General features: G+C 40.1%; 1 protein-coding gene across 4 annotated transcripts; it reads right to left on the bottom strand.

The window, feature by feature from the left end:
* Positions 1-1,222: 1,222 nt before the first annotated feature.
* Positions 1,223-19,810, bottom strand: TMEM86B (transmembrane protein 86B). Of its 4 annotated transcripts, none has more exons than XM_026677596.2 (3): positions 18,968-19,810; positions 7,013-7,265; positions 1,223-2,004 (listed from the first exon to the last, which is right to left on the bottom strand). In XM_026677596.2, exons 1-3 carry the CDS (start codon positions 18,968-18,970, stop codon positions 1,613-1,615), a joined length of 648 nt encoding a protein of 215 aa, XP_026533381.1. In that variant the 5' UTR covers positions 18,971-19,810; the 3' UTR covers positions 1,223-1,612. The 4 variants fall into 4 exon arrangements, with proteins under 4 accessions (XP_026533381.1, XP_087801724.1, XP_087801725.1 ...); XM_087945598.1 differs by lacking the exon at positions 18,968-19,810 and adding an exon at positions 17,955-18,950; XM_087945599.1 differs by lacking the exon at positions 18,968-19,810 and adding an exon at positions 14,421-14,990.
* Between the last annotated feature and the right edge of the window lie 5,723 nt (positions 19,811-25,533).

Raw genomic sequence — 25,533 nt, 5'->3', positions numbered from 1 at the left:
ATGTAGTTTCTTCAAATCAATCTCCTGCTCCCATCATGGTGGCACCAGAAAACATCTAAACACTTTTTCAATTAATGTAGGAGCAGGTAATATGCCCTGACATCAGTTCTGGATCTTTGTTTTTTTTTTCCAAATAAATGTTTTAAGAATTTCACACATTGCTAAATGCCCTGAATCTGAGTAGGCAATCTAGAAGGATGACCAATGGATGGACGGATGGTCAGCTTGCCTTTGTTATCTTCTGGCAGAATTTTGCAACTTTCCAGTTGAACTTACAACCTTGGATTTCCTAGGGATCTATCATCAAAGTACAAAGTCCATGCTGCTTTAGTTTCCCCTTGGTTTACCAAACTTGGCTAAATGCAGTTATCTGAATTGAAAAGTGGCTTTCTATGCCATCCTTGTAACTCTGTAATTGGCTTCTTTTTCTATCACTTTCCTAACCCCATTCTGTCCTCTGCCATTGCATGCCCTTCCCATAGGAAGTGGAATCCTACCGCCATAACAACTGGTTCGGGGAGCGTGTGCTTTGTGCGTGCACATGCAGTACTTACCAGTTACCAGCTCTGGCAAGTATTCACCTTCTCCAGCTGACGAGCTACACTCAGCTGTGCCAAGCAAAGCAGCCGAGGAGGAAAAAGCAGGGAATAAAGGACAGCCTAGAGCCCGGGAGGGCGGGTGGGCCAAACAGAAGACCGTAGATCGGTTTGGTGTCAGCTACTCTTCAGAGCTACCAGTTCTATAGAACCAGACTGAACCGGTAGAATCCTATCCCTGCCTTCCCATCAATCTAAATAGCTCACTAGTGGAACCTGTCCTGTAAAAGTGAAGGGGCCAATATGGACAGCTCAGTTTGACACATGAGGGGAAGAAGGTCCATATGGCAGAGAGACCACTTGGAATGGAGAAACTCACCTGGAGGCCACATTGGACCATTGTTGGATCCCCAAGCAAAATACAAAGGTTTTCAAGAAATAACTTCACAGGAAAGGAAGGGCCGTTTGAGAGGTATTTGAATGGATAGTAGAAGGTCCAAGCCTGAGGAAGACAGCCCTGAAAGTTAATTCTGACCAGGAGAAGGAAATGCACCACCAGACCTGTCTTCTATTCACAAAAGGCAGCCAACTACCTGGGCTGCTTTAATTAGGCAAACAAAACAGGTCTTTGTATTTTTTTTTTTTTAGCAAACATGTCCCTTAAATAAAATAAATACTTCATAATATTTTGTCATTAGTCCTTTTATTATTATATTATCAACATCATCACTCCTGGGAAGAAAATTGTGAAGATGGGAAATGTGGAGGACGCATCAGCCGTTCTTTGAACCGCCTGGACTCAGAACTTCTGAAAGAAATCTGATCAGAGCTTCTTCCAACGTGGTGGCCTCCATGAATAGAAGCCTACAATTTTTGAGAATCCACAGAGTCCGTACTGGCTGGGGATTATGGGCGTAGCTGCTGCCAATTACTCCCAGTTGTTGGCCCATACTAGCTGGGAGTTGTAGTTTCAACCCATCCAGAAGTTAGTTGAACTTGAGAAGGGCGAATTTGAGAGGCAGAATGACTGGGGTACTTTTGATGCTGAAGGACAACCCGGAAGTCTAATTCAAGACTCAGTTCTCCTTTCGGGAAAATTTCGGAGTGCCTGTTGAGAGGGCAATCAAGGTTTGGCTCAGGTAGTAAGTGCTCATGTACAGGATGCGGGCAAGAGGATGGGAGGTGCAGAACTTGTCATAGGCAACCAACAGATCAGATGTGATGAAGATCAAGCTGCCCGCTAAAGCCAGCCCTTTGGAGCAAGACAGGGCACGCCAGACCATGACGCCGAGAAGGCCCGAATAAAACAGCACTGCCCACGTGTAGAAACCTGGCAAACAGGGCAGTAGGATCACCACGTAACTCACAGCCACGAGTCCCTGGATGACCAGGAAGGTGAGAGGTTGAAGGGGAGACAGGCCAAAGGCTGCGATGTAGCAGAGGTGGCAGATGGCAAAGGCACCCATTCCTGTAAGGGGAGAAAAGGCAAACGTATAACCACAACAGCCACATGGGCTGCATTGCTGCATCAAGATCAGCCACCGGCAGTTCAGTCATTCTGGCAGCCTTCTCTGGTTTAGGACTTCAGATTATTCTATAATTGCAGTTTGCTAAGCCAAGAAAAGGCATTCTGAATATGACCTACAAAATTGCCTCATTCAGCCCTGGACTATTGTCTACCTTCTGTCTCTTCTGTTGGTGGCTAAGTGCTCTTTTCAACTGGGAAAGAAAAGATACAGGCACAGCAAGGGCTAAAAGGTAGCTATGTTTATTCCTGATAAATATTTAATGCCTTACTCTCTAATGCATGCTCCAAAAAGGAAGAACATGACACAGGCTGCCTGTTTTTTGAAGGTTGTGTTATTTAACATGTGTTTTGGCATCTCACTTTCTCCTTCCCCCTTAAATGAAAGCTCCCTGACAAAATGGAGTATTGTGGTAAAATCATAAGCCGATCGCCTCGTCTTTCATTTGCATTCATTTTTTGACCAATGGAAGCTCCTTGTGGCCTTTTCAAACCCTCAGTTTACCTTGTTAATATTTTAGGGGTGGGGTTGGCCAGGGGCAGAGATGGTGTTCAGCAGGTTCTGACCAGTTCAGGAAAACCGGTAGTGGAAATTTTGAGTAGTTCAGAGAACCCACAAATACCACCTCTGACTGGCTCTGCCCCCATCTATTCCCTGCCTCCCAAGTCCCCATTGATTGGCTGGCTCTTCTTTTGTTGCCCTGCACAGGAGAACGGAGCTGGAAAGCAGGCTAAGTGGGGTGAGGAGGCAATGGGATTTTACAGTATTCTTCCCCTGCCATGCCCACTAAGCCACACCCACCAAGTCACACTACGCCCACCAAGCCATGCCCAAAGAACCGGTAGTAAAAATTTTTTGAATCCCATCACTGGCCAGGAGGCACGTTTCCAAAGAACTACACTGCAGCCCAGCTGCCATATCTATTTCTAAGACTGTTCAGAGATATTCTTGGAAATAAAGATGATATTTTAGGTGCAGAAATGCTTTTAACGGTACAGGTAGTCCTTGACTTATGACCATTCATTTAACAACTGTTAATGACGCTAATGACTTACAATAAGATTTTGGACTTACAACCAGTACTCAGATCTACAACCATCATAGCATCCCTACAGTCATGTGATTACAAATTCTAGTGATTTAACAGAACAGAATAACAGAGTTGGAAGGGACCTTGTAGGTCTTCTAGTTCAGAAAACCCCAATTTGCAACTAGCATGTATTAACGACAGTTGCCACGTCCCAGGGCTGTCTAGTTGCCATTTGTGACCCTTCCAAGGGGCTTCTATCAAACAAACGCAATGGGGGAATCCAGATATGCTTAGGGACTGTCAGTCAGTTGCTTATCAATTGTGACACAAAAGTTGTATAATCAGGGGCAACTGAATGACTGTATTGCTTAGTGATGGAAGTTCACAGTTGTAGACGTAAGCTGAGGACCACGTCTATCCTTTTAACATCAGGTGGGGCAGAGAGTTTAGCAGCAGGCATCAGGTTGAAACCCACAAACTGCATTTGAAGTATTAAAAGCGTTCATCAGAACGTACCCTTGATGTGCTCCTCAAATCTATTGGAAAGCAGCCTGGCTTTACCATGCTTTCAATAGGTGAAATTCATGTACAGTATTTATCTCTATGTACATAATTTTGTTTTTAAAAAAAGCTTGGATAGGTGAGGTGATTTCTCAATCCACAGACTGGGATTTCTCAAGGTATAAGACCCCCTGCTTGTTTCCGCCAGAATGTGATCAGCCTTTCCAGCTGTGCCAGATCCCAGGACCCATAACTATCAGCCACTCCAAAGACAATCAAGCCTCAAACTGAGAGAGCTGGGATAGACGTGCTACTGTATTAACATTGTCTTTTGGTTTTACGTGATCGTAAGGAACAACCAAGAGATACACAACTATTCAAACCCATTCTGGGCATTGCCATTTTCCATATTTCCTCCCAGAAGTTGTGTTTATTTATTTATTTATTTTGGAAAATTTATATAACCGCCTACTCGTTCATGGGGACTCTGTGTTGCAATAAATATATCTTTAAATTTTTATTCCTTCTCGTGGCACTTGTGATATGCATTTAGCTGGCTCCCTCTTGTGACAGGAATTGGTGTTAGACATGACAAAATGCAAATTACAGGTAGTCCTTGACTTACGACAGCAACGGAGTCCAAACTTTCTATTGCCAAGACATCCAGGGGTGGGCTTCCAAAATTTTAGTAAAGGGCTCTCTGCCCAGTTCCTTGGTGGTCATGGTCTAGTTAGCCTCCTGCACCACAGCAGGGGGGGGAGGGGCGTTTTTGCCCTCCCTGGGCTCCGGAGGCTTTCTTCAGCTTCTGGGAGGGCGAAAACGGCCCCCCGGGCTCCGGAGGCTCTCTGGAAGCAAGAAACAGGCCCATTTCCGGCCTTCGCAAACTTCCAGGAGGCCTGTTTTTCAGCCTCCACGAGCCTCCGCGCCCCCCTGCACTTATCTGCATCCAAAACGGGCCACGTGGGGGGATTCCTGGGATGGGTGAGGTGGGGTGGGCAGGGCCAGCCAGGAGTGGGATTTGGGGGTTCTCCTAACTGCACAGAATCTTAGCTAGGGGCTCTCCCGAACCCCCGCGAACCCCCAGCAGCCCACCCCTGAAGACGTTAAATGAATTTTGCCCCATTTTATGACCTTGCTTGCTTTAGTTGTTAGGTGAATCCTTGCAGGTGTTAAGATAGTAACCAGGTTGTTAAGTGAACCTGGCTTCCCCCATTGACTTTGCTTGCCAGAAGGCTGCAACTCTGGGACACTGAAAATGTCATAAATACAAGACAGTTGTGAAGTGTTCAGAATTTGACCATGGAGATACTGCAATGGTTGTGAGCGTGAAAAATGGTCGTAAGTCACTTTTCTCAGTGCTGCTGTAACTTCGAATGGTTGCTAAATGAACAGTTGTAAGTCAAGGACTACCTGTACTGGCTTTTCTGCTCCTCAGATGGTGGCATGATGCTTTGTTTCTTTGCCACGTCTTCTCAATCTTGCTCTAATTTCATCCCCATCCCACCTCTGAGCTACTTGCAGCCATCTTTAGCTTTCTTATTTTAAAATGGTATTTCTCATCAACTTCCAACACAACACAGCTGTTGCTCTGGAAATTGTCTAGACACGCTTCCCTAAGGAAGTTGTTGACGATGTGTTCAAGAGTTGGAACCTGCCCAACTCCTTTGGCAACCTTCGGGCTCCTGCAGATGTGCTCCTTCCCTATGCAGGTTCCTCCATGGCCACTTTGGTTTAGCTAGCAGGAGAGACTTGGCTTCCCCAGAGACCTCTGCCCCCATTATGCCTGTCCACCATTTCTCAAAGCATCTGTCAGGTGGGCATCTTACATAGCACAGTCTACATGCTAAAACTGTGTTTAAAAATCAGGGTTTATGCTTTTGAGAGAACATTGGTCCTGTGCTGCATGGAAAGTCACTTCAAACTGGAAAAGAAATGTGCATTCTGCCATTTTTGGATTTCTGTCCCCAGTGAGTGCATTAGATTCCCCCCCCCTTCAAACAGGATCTTCAATGGGCCACATTAGAACTTTTGTTCTATTCATCACTTTGTGGAATGGGGAGCGGGGGAGGTTGCCATTGTGTCTAAGCACAGCTACGTGCAGGTTCTGCCAAAGTACAGCTGTGCGTTTGTTTGCAATAGTTAATGATGATGCTTGCTATTCATTGATTGCTTCCTCCTCCAGATCTATGACCTGCTTAGTCAGGTTGATTTAGGACCTGTGTTTAATGCACTTTGAGAAAAGCACTAAACCCACATTCAGAAATGGCCCAATGGACAGGTAATGGGGTGGAACAACTCCCCACTTGCAATCTGTTAGTTGGGGAATTTGGCAGGTAGTTAAGCTGGCTAAGCATTCAGATTAATTCATCTAGCCCTACTTCACCCCACATTAAGGAGAGTGATAGGTGACAGTTTTCCCTTTGAGCAGGGAAGTGAAACCAGGGAAATCCCACAATTCTTGGCTTAATTTGTCCTGCATTAAAACGGTTTTAATTACTGTCCTAATTACCAAGATAAAAATGGCAATGAAGGCAGCATAATTTATTATTAGATTTTTATCCTGCTCTTTCAATATATATATATAAAACTAAAGGCATACCTAATATTCCTTCTTCCTCCATACCTTTGAGAGTGGTTGGGTTGAGGGGAGAGAGTGACTGGCCCCAAGTCCCCCAACCAGCTGGCTTTCATGCCTAAGGCAGGACTAGAATTCCCAGGCTCCTGGTTTCTTGGCCAGCACCTTAACCACTAGACTAAATTGGCTGTATTTATGCCAGCATATCTTTTCTGCCAGATCATGGATTGGAGAAAGAACACTTTACTGTGTGTCTCTGGCTGTTCCCTCTATAGATCCAGGCCTTGAGGCTGAACAGTTATGCTCAGGGCTGTCTTTGACAACTTTGACAACAATGCTAACATACATAAAAATTATGTATAAGTGCACAGATAGACACATCTAAAAACACCAGCATCAATCAGCATGCAGGAATGATGGTTTTCCAGATGTTATTGATTTGCAGTTCCCAATGATCAGTATGGACTATGGGGAAAGGTGCTGAAATCTATAGGTCAGCAACAGTGTATCTACAGACCACAGGTTGTCCATCTCTGAGGGAGATTGTTCAAGCAACAGGTAGGATGAAAAATAGCAGACAATCATCACAAAGCAAGTAATAAATGAATATAACAACAATAGGTGGATAAAATACCAAATCCAGTCTAAACATCTGGCTCATAAACTATGATGCAATACTATAAATGTGCTTACTTTTCATTTACAAGTGTTGGGAGATAAGGAATCATACCCATGCAAAGGGCCATTCCGATTTGTTGGTTAAGCTACTGAATTGATTAAAACCAGCCCCAAATTTTAGCCGAGATACTTCCCCAACAGTGTCATAAGCCTTCAAACACCATACCTGCGAGGAAGAACTCTGGCCATACCAAGCAGGCATCTCCCAAACATGCGAACAAGAGACCACGGAAAATCCACCGGGAATACGGTTTGAAGACACCTCCATTTTTGGACTGAGTGGCTACAAAGAACGCCAGGGAGAACGTGGGGAGGCACTTTATGATAGTGCTGTTCAAGCTGGGCTCAGGGAGCAAAAGAATGAAGTAGATGGAGCTGGAGACCACAAATGGCAGGAGCCTAAGCAGCATGGTTCTCCTCTAGGGTAGGACAAATGGGAAGAGGGAGAAAGAAGAAATGATTAAAAAAAACAACAACCACATACTGTTTTGTTGCATTCTCGATTTGCTTCCCTGGAATCAGGAATGTCTGCAGGGCATGGTTAAAAAAGCATCAGGATGGCAGCTACAGCAGTGCGATCAGAACGTCACCTGTTCGTAATGCACATTGTGACCCACATCCAAATGGGTGGCCTTTGACCATATTGTCCTTTTGCCATCTTGACTTTTATCTAGCATTTCCTGTGGACTAGAAAGAGATCAAAACTGAGCAATGCCAAATTGATACTCCAAGACTGGGGTTTTTTTTGTGACTGATGAGTTCAGTCCTACATGGAACACTGTTGGCATCATTATATTTCATAATGCTTTACAAAGATTGTTCTTACTATTACTTAATAATTATTCATTATTCCCTCTCTTCTCTTTTTCTCTTCCACTATGTTTTTCCAGCTAGCTATGTGGAATTTCAAAATACCTTGCCCTAAATTATGCCACACCCATTATTCTGGGTATTCACAAATTTTTAAAGAAAAGTCAAGTGAATGGGCCAGTTGTGCTGGTTGTACTGGTTCAGTTGTACTAGCATTTGGAAGCTTCTACTCAAACATGCTAATAAGCAAGCAGAAAGGGCAACTCAATTAATTGACGAATATGAATGATACCATTACATATAATGTTATTTATCTTAATCAGGCTTACAATTGAGGTAATTATAGGATTTGTACCCATTATTGTTATTTCAGAATCATTTGGATAACTGGTAAAATTAAATATAAGCTTTAATTAGTGTAGGCTGCTACTGTGTTTCTCATATAATAAGGCCGGGTCTTATTTTTTTTTGAGCCCCGAAAAAATGGCTAGGCTGTCTTTTCGGGGGTGACTTAATTCCCCCCCTTGCATCTTTGGGTGGGCGGGTGGCGACGGCTTGGATGTTGACCTCGGCGTTGGTGGGGCACCGTATCGGGGTCAACGCAGGCAGCACCATATCCGGGTGTACAACAAAAGTACTTCCTAACGGCAAGCCCCCCCACCTTTCCCCCTCATTTCGCATGTTTTAATATAGGCCTTAATTTGGGGGGAGGGGCTTAATTTCATTTCATGCCTATAAAACATGCTGGGACTTCCTATTGGGGGAGGCCGTATTGTTGGAGAAACAGGGTAGATGAACAAGAATTAACACCATGAGACAAAACGTTGCACTCATCACACTACTTAAGTTAATCCAAAATAAAAACATTCACATCTAATTTGCCAAAACAAATTCCACCTTAGGTGCCATTACAGAGAAAGCCTTGTCAATTGTAGTTATCTAATTTGCTTCTTAATATGGAAGCATCTAGGAAAAGGATTATGATTTTATCTGATGACTGAAAGTTATTTATTTTTAATTCATCTTTCTAAACCTCCCATCTTCCTTGTATAGAATTCTGATCATCAGAAGGAAAAGTCAGTTCTGTAGTGGTAAATATTTCTAAAGAAATGAAAGCAATTATATATGTTCCAGGATAATGTTGCAGTTTGATTGACCCAAATTGGATCCTGTAATATTTTTAAACGTTACCAAATACCCAAATGATTCTAAATAAATTTCTAGCTTAGTAGATCAGTAGAAGTTTGTGGACAGAGTCCGTATGGACCTCAGTAAAATGTAAGTATCTTGTGACATTTTCCTTAATAGAATTGTAAAATATGGGATAGATGATGCTACCACTGTTAGATGGACGCACAATTATTTGGATGACTGCACCCAAAGAATTCCTTAATGGCACCACTTAAACAGGAGGATAGCGTTGGCAGAGCTTATGTTCAACATTTTTATCAATGACTTGAATGACAGAGTACAGGGGACATTTTCCATTGTAGCTGATATTTTACTACTAAGCTAGAAATTCTAAGGAGATAAACTTAGTCTGCAGAGTGTTTCTGAAAATGACGTCTCCTATTAATTGTGGCATATCTACTCAAGTGTCCATAAAGATGCCTTTTTGATCATCCTTTTGAGTACCTCACCTTGTGTAGTCTTCAAGCTAGCAGGCCTGTGCTTTGTCACTTTTTGAAGACTGGGATAAGCCTTGACCTTCCCAAATCTTCTGGGACCTCATCAGTCCTTCAGAAATTCTCAAAGATTATTACAATGATTCTGTGATGATCTCCATAGTTGCTTCTGAGATGTAATCCACCTGCCCCAGGAGACTTAAATTTACTAAATTCTTACCCCCTTCTTATAGCAGTTCGTTTATTCTGCCAGTGGCATATTGATAATTGGTTTAAGGGAACCAATTATTTCCAGAGAAGTCCAACCCAAAAGAGGAGCTAAGAAATTCTGCTTTCTTACCCATCACCCCGATTCACCATTTTCTCCTTGGAAAGGAACAATATAGAAGTTTAAGCTACTTTAAATCATTGTTCTTACTATATTATTATAAAGTTTTGTTTCTGTTTAAACCTACTTTAAGGAGTTTGAGTATGCATGTTACCTGGAAACAATATTTGGGTTGGTCTGTCTATCCCATGAAATATATGAACAAGGGGCAGTTTAGTAACACACACACCCCTTGGAAAAGTTGGCTTGCACCCAGGTCAAATAGATGAAAATCCATACTAAAGTTAGTTGGATGATCTTTAGATATGACAAGCTCACTGAACTTCATAGAATTTCAGACAAAACTGCCCTCTCAGATTGAACCTAGGACTTCTTGAGCTTTTGCACACATTTGAGCTATGATCCATTCAGAACAGAATAAAAAGGGTGGAAGAGACCTTGGAGGTCTTCCCGTTCCCCAATGTCTCTAGCTTTGCGGATCAGCTGGGGGAGGATGGTTTGTGCGAGTGCACGCATGCATGCGCAGCTTCATTTCCACAAGCAGGATGCACATGCACCTGCCAATCACGCAAATGGAGTGGTGGGATTCCAATTATTTACTACCGGTTCAATGGGCATGGCTTGGTGGGCATGGCATGGCTTGGTGGGTGTGGCTTGGTGGATGTGGCAGGGGAAGGATACTTGCAAAATCCCCATTCCCTCCCCACCCCACTAACCTGCTTTACAGCTCCGTTCTCCTGTGCAGGGCAACAAAAGGAGACCCAGCCAATCAGCTGGGACTCAGGAGGAAGAGAATAGATGGGGTCAGGGTCAGTCAGAGGTGGCATTTGTCAATCTCCAGAACAGGTTAGAACCTGCTGAATACCACCTCTGATGTGCACGCGTTTGCCCACTGCTCGCACAAGTGAGGATGCATACCTGCGCATTTGCTGGCCATTTTTATGGCCCAATTGCAAACTCCTCATGACCCACTAGTAGGCTGTGGCCCACAGATTGAGGACCCCTGTTCTAATCCAACCCCCTTTTCAAGCAGGAGACCCTATACCATTCCAGACAAGTGGCTGTCTAGTATCTTCTTAAAAACCTCCGGTGATGAAGCACCCACAACTTCTGAAGGCAAGCTCCTCCCCTGGTTAATTGTTCTCGCTGTGAGGAAGTTTCTCCTTAGTTCTAGATTGCATCTCTCCTTGATTAGCTTCCATCCATTGTTTCTTGCCTTCAAATGCTTTGGAAAATAGGTTGATCCCCCTCTTTGTCTCGGCCCCTCAAATGTTAGAACATTGCTATTATGTCACTCCTGGTCCTTAATTTTACTAGATTAGACAGACCCAATTCCTACAACCATTCTTCTTATGTTTTAGTCTTCAGCCCTTTAATCATCTTTGATTATTAGGGGTCTGGATGTCACTGGGTATGAGTTGTGTGGCTATATAAATGTGTTAAACAAAGTAAATAAGTTAAGTAAGTAAGTAAATCTCTTCTCTGGGAAAGTGGTTCTGACATTCATACAGACTTCAACCTTTCTGCTTGGGCAGAACTGATAACTAGATTATATATTAAAGAATGTTTTTTATACTTAGATCATTCAGAGGCAATAATATTATGCCAGCACAGAATATGGGCACCCCACAGGCAGCGTTCAATGTAGAATGATAATTACTCATCTCCTATATAATTTATTAATTCATTACATTGGATACAGCTAAATAAAATAAATCTACATTTTTGGACCGAACATTTGTCTAGATACAATCTAAGAGACATTGCCAAATTAATGTGGACAGAGTAAGTGTTATTACTAAATACTCTTTTAAGATAAGACCTAATGTCAAACACCCTACCCTGAAATGGGAAGCTATACTATTTTCTCTCCTCTATTATGATAGAAAACTGTTAATCAACACAATGTAGAAGAGGGATAGGCAGAACCTGGGGGCAGAGTTAAAAGGGAGACCAGCTAGAATCCCTAAATAGCCACTAGCAAATAAGTCCAAGCAAGTGCTATTTGCTACTTGAGAAGAGTCCTGAGAATAGGCTATTTAGCAATAAATCAATTTGGACTGATTTGTGTGGACCTGGTCTTTCATGCCTGACATTTGTCAGAAGGACAGGGAAGTGGAATATTCTGTTCAAAGGATAAAAATAGCAACCACTGTTTCTGAAGTGGTGTCATGAGAATAGGACTCTGGGACAAAACTATGGTCTCTGTTTATCAGTGTGTGTGTGTGTGTGTGTGTGTGTGTGTGTCTAAATGTGACAGAGCTAGTTTTATCATATTTTGAAGAACAGGATTGCATTAACTTTTCCCCCACTGCTCTTATAGCTGCCCATCTCAACAAATGATCCTAGATGGAATGCATCATAATTTTTCTTTTTAACTATAGTTAAAAATACAATTTAAACAATACAAAATAAATAGATATGGTCACTGAATAAAACTATTATTATGGATTTTAATATAGCCAAGAAACAATGTTCTTAAGATACTTAGGATTCTGAGTTTAGATCTATAACTAGATCTTCACAGCCTTACAAAACACATCAGGGTCATCCTATACATTATTGAAAAGACAGGGGAAACAGGGGGAACATCTTCAGAAAACTAGAAAATCTAAAATTCAAAATTACCTAACTTCAATAAATTGCAATTGCAAAACAATGTAATGTTTTAAAATTGAATTCTCTACTATAAGCTTGCGTTGTTTGGCACCCATTTTCTGAAAAATGCCTTTGGCAACAGAAAATGTTTCTCCCAGATGAATAGGAAATGCACACCAAGGATCAACATTCATTCTCTGGATGTGGAGCTCAGAGTTTCAGGTAGATCTTTCTTATCCAAACCAAGAGATACCAATGTCCTGGTTCTCCTTGAAGGACAGTCCCTAATGTGCTTTTTCAAGAGGCAACTGGACTTTCTTGTTTTTTCTTTGGATATATTTTGCTTCTCATGGGAGAAGTTTCTCCAGCTCTGACTGGATGGTGGGGAATGGAAAGATTTATATGGATGAGAAGTGAAATGTCTTCAAAGAAAAATGAAAAAGTCCAGTTCTCTTGAAAAAGCACCTTTGGGGACAACCACGATCTGGGTGAGAATCTCCATAGACCTTGACAGAAAGGTATGCAGCAGAAGAAAAGCTACCTGAGACGAGAAAGGATTCCCAGCCTTCTCACAATCCCATGCAGATACGTAACTAACTGGAATCATGTACCCCAGTTCCCCCTTCTTTCATTGTAAGAGATACAGAAACAGCGTCTTACATTGCTAGCAACTTTCCTCTTGTGTTGGGCATCCAACTCCAGGATATCCATGGCCTCCCTGATATCCAGAAATGCCGCTGAGTTTCAGAGGCCAATTACAGTTGCACCTTGCACTAGTGGACTTTCATCTTCCACACTACAAGGCCCCAAACGGATAGCAAGACGCTCGATTCTCCTCGCCCTCTCTGTGCTTGGTACTACATTGGCAAGGAGAATCTTTCTTTGGTACAAGGAGAACTTGATGGGGCTTTTTTGAGAGACTAAGGGGGATAAAAGGAGTTCGCCGGAATATAGCTGGGGTGTCCGTAGCAATTTCTCTAGCTCCAGCAGAAGGGGTGGGTCTTGGCAAATAATATTCTGATGGTGTTTGGATTCTTAACAACTCATCACTCTGTACATATCCGAAAAGCAGTCAGGCACCAGTAATTCCAGGAAATAATAGTTTAGATAAGATAGATAGTTGGTTTAGATAGTTTAGATAGGTAAGTAGATAGATAAGGTAGATAGGTAGGTAACTAGATCACTAGGATATAGTTGGTTTAGATAGTTTAGATAGGTAGATAGATAAGGTAGGTAGGTAGACAGATAGGATATAGATGGTTTAGATAGTTTAGGTAGGTAGGTAGGTAGATGGGTTAGATAGATAGGTAGGTAGGATAGACAGGTAGGTAGATTAGATAGGATAGGTAGGTAGGTAGATAAAGTAGGTAAATAGGTAGGATATAGTTTAGGAAGGTAGGGTAGGTAGGTAGGTACATAGGTGAGATGGGATAGTAGGTAGATAGGTAGGTAGGTAGGATAGAGGTAGCTAGATAGGTAGATTAGATAGGCAGACAGACAGACAGATATAGGATAATATCTGTAGCTCAGGGTTGAAATAAGGGGTCCTTGTCCATCTCTGATCTTGGTTGTTTCCTTGCAGATATTTCATTGCCAAACTAGGTAATATAAACAGCATAGACAGACAGTGTCAGAAGAATAGTTCGGGGTTCCAACTCAAGCCAGGGTTGCACAAGAAAAAAAATAAAAACGAGATCTAGACAGCTGTGAGGAAAGAAGCCTTTTTTTTATTCCTAAAAGCAAGTAACAAAAGCAAAAAGTTTGCCTTTAGGAGCAATTGCGGAGAAATGGGATACAGCAACAAAGTTGTATCAAGGAACTTGTCCTGAGTGTGGAAGTGTCTACGTGCTGACTTACTTGAGGTGTGTGTGTGTGTGTGTGTGTTCTTGTGAACATGCAGTACTACTGGAAGACCTAATTCAATTAACTTTATCCTTTGATATGGGGATTAGGTCTGAGTAATTTATTTGGTGGCTTGAGGAAGTTTTTGAGTAAAGGATTTCTCCCCATTTGCTATTTTTACTTGATTAATTTAATTTCAGCTTGACTGTCAATTATCTAGTGGAGACTCTTTGATTCTCAGCTCATTGTGGGTTCTGTTAATGTTTTAAGGGAAGATGGAAACAGTATAAGGAATAAAAATATATTTTGATATAAAACATCTCACGATAGACAGAAGACAGACAGACAGACAGACAGACAAAGTTACTTACAAATGGGGAAACTTTTTAGGGATCTTCCAAAACAGGCCAATTCCTGTTGCAACCAGTACTGACAAAGTATGTCAGTACTGAAGGAAGTCAGGTGGGTCTTACATTTCTCTCCTGATTTGTCTTCCATCCAGTTTCTACTCAAACTCTCACTTCTCTCTTTAAGTTTTCAAAGTGTTCGACTGAATTCCAGAGTTCAATTGTATTTGAACTCAACATTTTATTTCCCCAGATGGAGGAAGCAAAAGGCCACAGCTTTTAGCCCATGAAACCAGCACTAAAATTTGGGGAGTAGCAGCCTCCAGGATTTTTACCCAATGGTCCAGTCTTAATGTCTTCTCTGTGTGTGCACCAGCAGAGCTCAGCTCTTCATCTCCAGGAGGAGACACACCTCAGGGCAGGACGTCCTTCTCAACCTCGTACTCCCTGAGAATATTCCCAGAATTCTCAGCTCACCTGCTGTCCTCAAGCAATTCTCCAGGCTATTCCGGAAGATGAGCTCCTAACACTTCTGAAGAGCACCAGGTGGAGAAACCTGATCTCAATGCAACGGTTGATGATTACTTGAATGGGGAGGAGCTGCTAAGTTATAAACAAATGATTTGTTGGTAACTGAAATGAGGTAGAGCCGAGAAGTAATAAATTAGTGTAGTAATAATAATAAACAAATCAGTAATATTGGGTGGTGAATGCCGTATCTCTTTGATCTAGTTGATTGATTGTTGTTTATGAAATATTATAATTAGTTTTTATTCAGGCCTTCATGATATTTGTGCCCTTGAATTTCGCTTGATTGATTGGTTGACTATAATGAATGTTTACTGTTGCTGTTTTTTGAAAAATAACTTAGTACCTTATCACTATTTATCTCCAAAAAGAGAGCTTTTAAGTCAAACCACATGCAATGTTGTAAATAAGTTTATTTCAAAGTGCTGAGTGGAGTGGAAACATCTTATAGCAACTTTTTGGGGAACCAATATTTATTATAGTTTATGACCAATCATACTCCAAAGAGTTTGTTATCTATCTCTATCTATCTATCTATCTATCTATCTATCTATCTATCTATCTATCTATCTATCTATCTATCTATCTATCATCTATCTATCTAACTTCAGTATCTATCTATCTATCAATATAGGCATAGATAGACATACATATTTAGAGATAGAGATATATAGATACAGAGAGAGGAGAGAAAGAGAGGGAGAGGGAGAGGGAGGGAGAACAAAGAACAAAGAAGAAAACAAAAAAGGAAGCTAACTAATAATGCACACAATAATTCAAAAATTGCAATTTCCTTTTTGTTTTCCACTGCTAGTTACTTAAATCTCAATTATTCAAATTAATTATTTAGCCTTAATAAGCTTCCTTTTGTATGCTGAAAACTGCTAAACAGAGTGCAGCAATGATATTCGAGTTGTTGGTGGTCCAATCTGAGAACCGCAGAATGACATCAGACTTAACAGACAGCGGAAGGATATTTTTGAGTCCCTCAATGGGTGAACAGTCATAAATGTGAAAAACTGTCATAACTCACTTTTTTCAGTGCCCTTGTAACTTTGAATGGTCATTTAAATGAACTGCTGTAAGTTAAGGATTGATTACCTGTATTTTCATTTGCTTTTTACTTTTGTATTTTATATTTGGATAAACTAATAAAATACTAAAAAAGAAGACTTAGCAGACTGCCTTTTATCATAACTATTGTTACAAAAGGGATCTTAGAGAAGTACGTGATCAACTATGTCTCCTGATTCTTATGCCAGAACATCAGTTTTAGGTACAGTGAGTAGTTGCAAAAGAGAGACATTAACACTTTTCTGTAAGCTTTGGACATCAATTCTCAATAGTCCCAGCCTGCATGGACAATAGAAAGGAATTCTGGGACCCCTAGACCAAAATACCAGACAATCTTTCTTTGATACCGGCTCCAGGCTGCCAAAATCTTATGTCCATAGATGACAGCTTAAATTGTCAATATTTTCAGTATTTCTTGCTTATCATCCTTTAGATTTCTGCAATGTAAGAAATGATCACCACCGATGCTCTTTTTAACACTGCTCTGTAGCTCCCAAAAGAGGACACTTATCTCAAAAGATCTCACCCAAGCTTGGAGTCATGAAGAATAACTTTCTGATGCTTCAAATTCAAACACCATTTCACACTGAGAGCCAGTTTGGTCTAGAGGTTAAGGCAGCAGGCTCAAAATCAGGATATTGTGAATTCTTTTTTTTAAATAAACTATTAATCTTTTATGTCTTTTAAAAACAAAGGTCATAACATATCTTGACATTGACAGTTTGTGACATTCATCTCCCGTACTTCTTATTTTGTACATTATTTACAAATATATACAATTTATGTGAATGTAAACATTTAACCTATTTGATGCTTAACATTAATTCTTTCATCATCTATCTTAGCTCAATCCAATCGTACCATTTTCTCCAAATCCTATAATACTCAGAATCCTTTTTCTCTTGTAACATCAGGGTTAATTTATCCATCCAGGAGATTGTGAATTCTAATCCTACCTTAGGCATTAAAACTAGCTGGGTGACTTTGGGCTGCTTACCTACTTTCTCTCAGCCCACAATGCCAGGAGTTGAGCAATAGGCAGGTTGGCCAATTCCTGTTGCAACCAATTTTATTAATCACATTTATATGGCTGCCCATCTCTGGTTAATGTACAACAATTAAATTTTGTTAGAAGACTCCCCCTTTGCTAACTATGATTCCCGCAAGACCATTGCTCAAAGCAATAGAAAATTTGCATTAAAATAAAAGTCTGCTCTTATGGGAGGGAGTATTTGTAGCTCAGGGTTGAATTGTGGAGTCTCTGATGCTCTCAAAACTTGATTTTCTTGCAGATGTTTCATTAGTCACTTAGGTAACATCATCAGAGCTAGAAGGGAGTGGGCTTTGTACTCAGTTTATATATACTATTAGATTGCCCTGTCGGTGGCAGTGTTGGGAATTGGTCGAGTAGACTTTAATTAATCAAGGAACTACTAACATAGATAACCAATGTAACAATAAACAACCTAATCACGGAAACACCGAGACCCCTCCCATCACCACCAATAGGGCAAACCATTGGTATATAAAATGAGAGCAAATCCCACTCCCTTCCAGTACATGTTACTTAGTTTGGTAATGAAATATCTACAAGAAAACAATCAAGCTCAGAGAGCATCAAGAAAGCACCCACAATCTACTCTTAGCTAGAACAGGACATGGGACTTACATTTTGCCACTCTTGGTCATTCAGGACACTGTGAATCTCTGCACTTTGCCTGGCACCAACACTTTGTTAAATCCCCACATCCTTGCAAATGTCAAGAAGCACTAAACCTTCACTTGAATTCTGGGCCCTACTCAAAAATGAAAGGGAGCTTTTAAATTTCCACTATACCGAAGTTAAGAGAAAGAAATCAAGGGCGGCCCTTGAATTAAAAAATAGCTGAAAGATGTTAGAAGGGGCTCTCTAACACCCCTCTCTCTCCTTTCAGGTAAATGCATCTTGAGACATACCTTGGGCACTTTCCTCTTTGTAGTAATGAGGCTACTTCCCCCATGGAAGTGTTCTCTTGGAAACATTATATTCGGATGAGGGATGCACTATCTTCCTCTGTGGAAATGGTTCTTCTGTCCTTTTTCAACATACCACAGTGAGAAAATTGCCTGAATGGAGACACTGTTCAAAACAGGATGCTAGTAGATCCCATTAGATAGAGACAACCGTGAGTATCTGATCACAGGAAGCTCAGTTATTCAGATTGCAAAAGGTGTATTTCTGTTTCTTGCCGGAGCAGTTTATGAAATGTTTCTGGTCAGGTTCCCATATAATTCAACCACCTCTAAGATAACATTCTACTTAACAGGATAGGCAAATAATATTTTGTTTCACTACATATGGACATGTGTCTTGGGCTATACCTATAATTTTCAGACCTGGGGTGGATGCTAGAGTGTTTTGGGGTGCAGAATGGATCAGATAAGCCTTAAATGGGAACAGCCAATAAAATAACAAGCACAATGACATTCTAAACCATAATATATGGATTAGCCAACCATGGATTGGTCGCCATCTTTTATTAAAGAAGCAGTTTTAACATCAAACTGGTAGGAAACAACTGCTTTTGTCCTGCCAAAGAAAAACAACACTCATTGCTCAACTAATATTGAGAAGAAGGCTAATGACTCAGTCAATAGAGCAGGCTGATTTCTGCTATGGCAAACTTAGACATTCCACTGAAAAACCTACTTTGTGTTTTATTTGCATTTAAAGTCTATGTCACAACTTTCCTTCAGCTTTTCAAATGTTCAAAGTGCAAGTTCTTTTCATCAACTCTTTTGATTCCAGCCTTTCCCAAACTAGACCTTCCTAGCCTTCACTGACCAATCCACACAATTCCCCCCCAAAATTAGATTTGTAGAGGGATATTAAATATTTATCAAAAGCAATTTTCCAAGCTCCATCTTGGTTTATCATTCATCTCTAAAAATAAATTAACTAACCCAAGCATTCTAATGAAAAATCTTACCATAACCCAAGTGGGTCCTCAGGATAATGAATAAACAATTATACTCCTCACTGGCCACCTATACTTCAGTTGGTTTTTCGAAAACAAGCAGGAATGGACTTCAGAACTGATGGTTTCAAATGCCTGCACCTGGCATAACTATATTAAGTTGGATGTTGTTGAGAAATGTCTGTCAAAACTGAAGTAATTCAAAATAGACTGGCATTGAAATATTGTTATAAAAATGTTAAACAGAAATCCAGGCACAATGTATTCAGGAGACAAATATTAATCCAAGGTACACATCAATTTGAATTTTATATTTTAAAAAAGTGCTTTAAACACCCTAAGAGTGAAATGTATTTGAATCAACTGGTAATTTGTTTTGTAATTAAAGAAAATGTGCATTTTCATCAAAACTGCCTGAACCCCAACTGTCTGGAAAGATGGGTGCCTTTATTAATTTTATTTTATGCCAGTTCTGATGTCTCTCATTTCCTCTGCTTCAATATAAGCATCTCTTCTAACTAAATAGTTCAGAAACTCACATGCATTTCAATTTAAATGAATACATTACTTAATACACTTTCCTAGCATATATCTTTTCCATATGTTTTCTCCTTTAGTATAAATGTATTTACTAATACTTATCCTGCAAAGTTGCTCAAATTTTGGGGCTACAATGTTCACAGAGCTGATAATGGAATATAAATTAAATACATTTTCTTAAAAATGCAAGCTAAATAATTTCCACCATAGTCTACTTCCTAGTTAATCTATTATTTTACCTTCCCAGGCTGTTATTCTTATCTGGATTAAATACAGTGAATCACTGTGCTAATTTCAAATATCAATATTTCCATTATTCAATTTGCAACATCAAAACACAGATGACACTGTATCTTAAATTCTAAGATCCTTTCATTTGATAATATTGAGACTAAATACAGTAATATGAAAGCTTTATGAGGTTGAACTGCAATGGGGAAAACAGCTTTCTGAAAATAGCTGCCCGGATAAGGGTAAAACCATTGAAACAATGTAAATGTGATCACAAAATTAGAGAAATAAGACTATGGAGAACACCAGACTTTTCCAGCCACATACTTTTGAGATGTGGTAGGACTATGGCAAACAAGGATTCTCACAATAGGGTTTCCTAAAATCATGCTGTCCAGAAATACGGCCTTTTAGACATCTGGAGAGCCAAAGCTTGAGAAAGGAATGGTTAACAATATTAGACAGCCAGCTTTTGTATAATTCTAGGAACAGTAATCTCAACATTGCATTGAACTGCACCTGGTTGCAGAAATCAAGCCAATGGAACTGGATTGCGCGCTTTGGAGATTAAGGGGTTAAGATAAATCCTTGACTTACTCTTAGCAACTGTTCAAAGTTACAACCAACCCCAAAATGGGGACTTACAACCCAGATTCTAAGTTCCAATAGTCACCCTCCCCGCTCCCACAGCCATGTGACTGCACAGCTTCTACAACCATTAATTCGCCAGTGTTCACTTAACAACTATGGCAGCTACTTTACTATCACTGTGTTTGCTTAACGTCTGCTGCATAAAAGGTGGTAAAACATTTTGACTGTTGTAATTTATGATTGACTTACAACTTAAGGACTACAAGTAATCCTCAACTTACGACTGTAATTGAGCCCAAAATTTATGTTGCTAAGTGAGAAATGTACCAAGTGAATTTTGCCCCCTTTTATGACTTTTCGTGCCACATTTGTTAAGTGAATCACTGCAGTTGTTAAATTAGTATAGGTGTTAAAAGGGAATTCGGCTTCCCCATTGACTTTGTCAGAAGGTAGCAAAAGATGGTCACATGAACCTGGGACACTGCGACCGTCATAAATGTGAGTCAGTTGTCAAGCATCTGAATGTAAATCATATGACCATAGGGATGCCGCAACAGTCAGAAGTTTGAAAAATGGTCATAAGTCACTTTTTTTAGTGTTGTCGTAACTTTGAACAGTCACTAAATGATCTGTTGTAAGTCGAGGACTACCTATACAAGGATAGCTGGAGGAAAACTAAACTGCTGACTAAATTGAGAACTGCAGACAGCTGGTGTCTATAGGTAGCCAACTACTAACTGTTCCAAATACTCTGAAAGTTACTTTTCACTATTCATTTCAGTTACTTACAAGTTTCATATACAACGAGCTCTTGATTTTCTGAACTTCTACTGAACAGGCTTTGTGTGCAACAGAATAAATTCCATTACAATTTGTGTCATTTGCACAAAGATATCACCATGCCAATGATAAAGGCATAATTATTACTCTTTGTTCTTTCAAACCTAGAAAATAGCAGCCCCATCATTAGTTCTTTAAGAGAAGGTTTCTCTGTATTTCTGACCAAATTCAGTCTCTAAGCTCTGAATTTAGGGAAGCCTATTTTAAGATTTGCAATTGCCTCTTGCAATAGCTCGAAGCATTTGTTTTTACAAAGAATAGGCTCACAAATCTGTCTTACCCTTTTACCAAATATAGTGAGATGGAAAGATAAAGACCAATCCTATAAATTAAGGGAGACAAGGGTTAAATTGCACAATCCTCTATCTCAGGCATTTACTTCAAAGGCCACAGGGTTTGGTTCTGATAATGAAACTGGCAAATAAACCATGTTGCATCATAAAGTTTCTGTTGCAAGGCAGGAGAATCATTTATCTCATAAATGTTCTCAGTAATGAAAATGACGACAGCCAGCCAATAGATCTTAAGAACTGGAGAAATATGATGGATCCATGATCATACAGAACAAGAAATAAAGCTTTCTGTACATTTAATATATGCACACAACCTAGACATTGTTAAGAGAGGAAAATGCTGAATAGATAGATAGATAGATAGATAGATAGATAGATAGGAAGGATAGATGGATAGATATAGATATATAGATAGCTAGATGGAAATTCATAACTCAGTAGATACTGATAGTATCTCTAAGCCCAGCCTTCACCCCAGTCAAGCAATTTTAAATTCTTTCAAGTCCCAACTTGGTTCACAGTAAAATGACTTCCAATGAGCTGAAGTTTATAACTAAGCTGGATTTCCAACAGATCTTGCCATTTATCTTTGACTCTGGACTTGAGAAAGAGGAAGGAAAGTCAAATTACTTAATGGCATTTTTGTATGTTTAAAAATGGGATTTAATAAATGTTGATTGACTGAAAAAAGAATGCAGGCTCAAAACTCTGGCAAAGTGTGTTTCAAGCATATCAAGCCATCACTAGGTCAAAGTATCATGGAAGAATGTCTCTTAAGGTAAATTAAAAACCTTTCAATTGATACAAGATAAATAATTGCTCTCTGCTGTTATGATTTTTTTAAGCTAGTATTCTGCAGCATAATTTAATGCTATTTGAATTTTAAACAGGGTTAAGAAAATGCACCTTTTACATTTGGACTTTCAAATTATTTCCAGAGTTGCATTATTTTGTTCTTGCTGCTGCTGTTATGCCCAAGCCCTTAACATAAGTGTGTTATAACTCTAAAACAGCAAGAATATTCTGGAGTGGAAAGGCAGAAATGTCTGAATTCTTTTCCATTAAAATATTTTAAATATAAACTTAGATCCTAAACATTTCCCTGGTACATTTTGTCACTTTGTTCTCAATTACATAGAAATTAAACTATTGATGTCACTTACCTTGCTATGTCATGTAATACATCATTAATAACGTGATCCATAATTTCCTAGAACCTTCTGCCCACACTTTAAGACCATAATTTCACCATAATTGCTCTTTCACTGCTTTCTGAAAACTATCCATATGGATAAAATAAATATTCAATTTCATTTGTAAACGAAGGCTTTCCCATAGATTGGCATTAGCAGATTTTTGAATCTGTGGCTAAAACAAAGTTGTAATGAGGGTACACCCTAGACCAGGAGTTTCAAACTCAAGGCCCGAGTCTGGCCCATGGGGTACTTGGATCTGGTCCACAGGGCTGCCCTAAAAATAGCAAAGAACCATCTCGCAGTGCTTTTGCGTTTTCACTGGCAGAGGGTTGCAGGAGGCTGTGGCAGCTGAAAACTGAGCTTGGGAGCCCATTTTCTCTGGCAGAGCACTCGGGACAATACAGGCGTCTCCAACATGAGTGATGTCGAGCTGGTCACGCCCCCCCTGGCCCCCCCCCCCCGAGGTGAAACACAACCCTGATGCAGCCCTCAATGAAATAGAGTTTGACACCCCTGCTCTAGACCCAGATTATTCTTTAAAGGTTCACATTCAATATTTAACCAGGCTGCTTTGCTCGTTATTAAGCAAATTATTATTTCTCTTTGTTTCAGGATGAATTGGAAAAGGTGTGTGTGTGGAGAAGTCTATTGATTATGTTAACAAAATGGAAAGAAATCAATTTGATTTATTACAGTATCATGTTATTTACTTGGGGATAATGGAGGCTGGGGGCTAGGAAGATCATCCCCCACCCCAATATCTGGTCAGCTTTAATGGTTGCTTACCGGTAGATAGCATTTTCCCCCTCCCTCAGTTGTTTCAGCTTCGAGGTTCAGGAGATTTATCATGTCCCCAAATTGGGGAAAGTTGCTGTTTACACAAAACCCATCCTATTCTTTTCCAGACAATCTGACAGAATTGGCGCAACCTTCTTCAACCTACAGTATCTCCACTTCACCCTCAGAAAGTTTCAGTTGACTGAGATGGAACTGAAATGGAAGAACAGCTAGTCTGGAATAATATAACTACTCCAAATCTTAGTATTTCCTACCTGTAAATATTCTAACTATAAAAACTCTTGAAATTGGCCCAATGCATTCTCCATCCATTTTAGTAGGACTCTTCTAAATTTAAGTCTGGCTTCAATTATGTTTCTAGCAATCAGATTTTTTATAATAGACATTTTTTTAAAAGCAGATTGTATATATGTTTGTGCACTACACAACTTCCCCATACTGTTGGGGAAAATAATCTTCTCATTAAAGGAAAGTATTTTCTTTCAGAGAGATCAGATCTTTTGGGGAAAGCTGCACTCTGTAAAGTAAAGACCCAATACAGTGGTATCTTGTACTCGGCTACTTTAAAACTCATCCAATTTGGTACTCAACAAAGTTAGATGTGAGAATTTTGTCCCAGTACTCGTTTGTTTGGTACAAGCTAGAACTTGGAGTCAGCTGCCTTGTAACTCATTACATTATTCCTTATGATAAAAAAAAATGGTTTGGTACTCGTTTCTGGTACTTATTGCACCTCCCAGAACAAATTAACAATGAATATCAAAGTACTACTGTAGTCCTCAGAATCTCCAGATAAACATGAAAGACAATCTTGTCCAAACTCTGTAAAGTTAGTAATGAGCAGCTTTCCAGACTTGCCACCATCCATATATTAGGGCTGCAATTCTTAAAATCCCAACATTTCTAAGAAGCATTATGCTGGGAAAGGTTGACCAAGCTCATACAGAACGGAACAAAATGGACCACTTGCCAGTCTGTATAATAACTTCTATCCTTCAGAGACCACAACTTTTAGAAAAGCGAAGCTTTCACAGTACAACATGTGACACCTCCACCGAGTGCAAAGTGGTACAGCCATCATGTTGTGGTACACATAAAACACATGAAAAATAAAGAGAGGAAAAACTCAGGTGAGACAGTAGACTCTAAAGCCAAAAATGTGCTATGTTGGAAGAACAAAACTAAGAAACGATTATGGCCATAGAATCTCTTTATTCAAACAGAACACATACATACATACATACATACATACATACACACACACATGCGCGCACACATACAGGGGAAAAGAAAACAAAACAAAATGGCATGACGCAGACAACGCGAAAGGCCACTTCTCTCCTTTGTGATTTTAAGAGCTTCATGAAATATTGCCACTTATACTGAGGGGTGAGAGAAGAGGGAGACAGGAGGGGTACAAACCTACTATCTGCAAGTACAGAGGGCAGAAGGGGTGGGTGGGTGGGTGTTCACTTCTTATACAAGAATATTTCCCATCACTTCTCGTCCTATGCCAGATGTTCAGACACCGACCTCTGCAAAACCCGGTTTTCAATCTTTGTCTCACTTCCTTTCTCCCCTATCAAGAGAACAGGCTGACCTAAAGTCCTCTTCCATTTCATGGTTGAGTTTTGCCATGCTCTTGCCCAACTTGGTAGACAGGGCAAAGGTGGCATAGTGATTTTGATTGCTTGGTTGCTTTCAAGGGTTATAGGAGATCAGAGATGAGGGAGAAAAAAACCAACATAATCCTGAGATTTGGGAGGAGATAATTCTGTTTTCTAGGAGTTACATAAGAGAATTATAATTTAATGGGGTAAGGACTGTAAATGAAGACTCCTGATCATCCCCCCCCCAAAAAAGTGGCATAACAAGGGCACTTCTTGCAGAAAGGAGAGCCTGCGATTCAGGCCTACAAGGGCAATTTGAATCTTGCGTATTACAAAGTGTAGAAGAATTCTCAGTAGGAACTCAAGAAACGGCAGCAGAGTTTTTCAAGAATCAAAGAACTGCACTTACATAATTCAGAACTTTCTTTTCTTTCTTAGTGGAGGGAGGAAGAAGAGAAAATTTAAATTACATTTTAGGA

Source organism: Notechis scutatus, chromosome Z (assembly GCF_049901735.1).
Source record: "Notechis scutatus isolate UNSWTSFEM ecotype Mainland chromosome Z, rNotScu1.2, whole genome shotgun sequence".
Taxonomy (NCBI): Eukaryota; Metazoa; Chordata; class Lepidosauria; order Squamata; family Elapidae; genus Notechis; species Notechis scutatus.
This window is presented reverse-complemented; position numbering and strand designations above follow the sequence as displayed.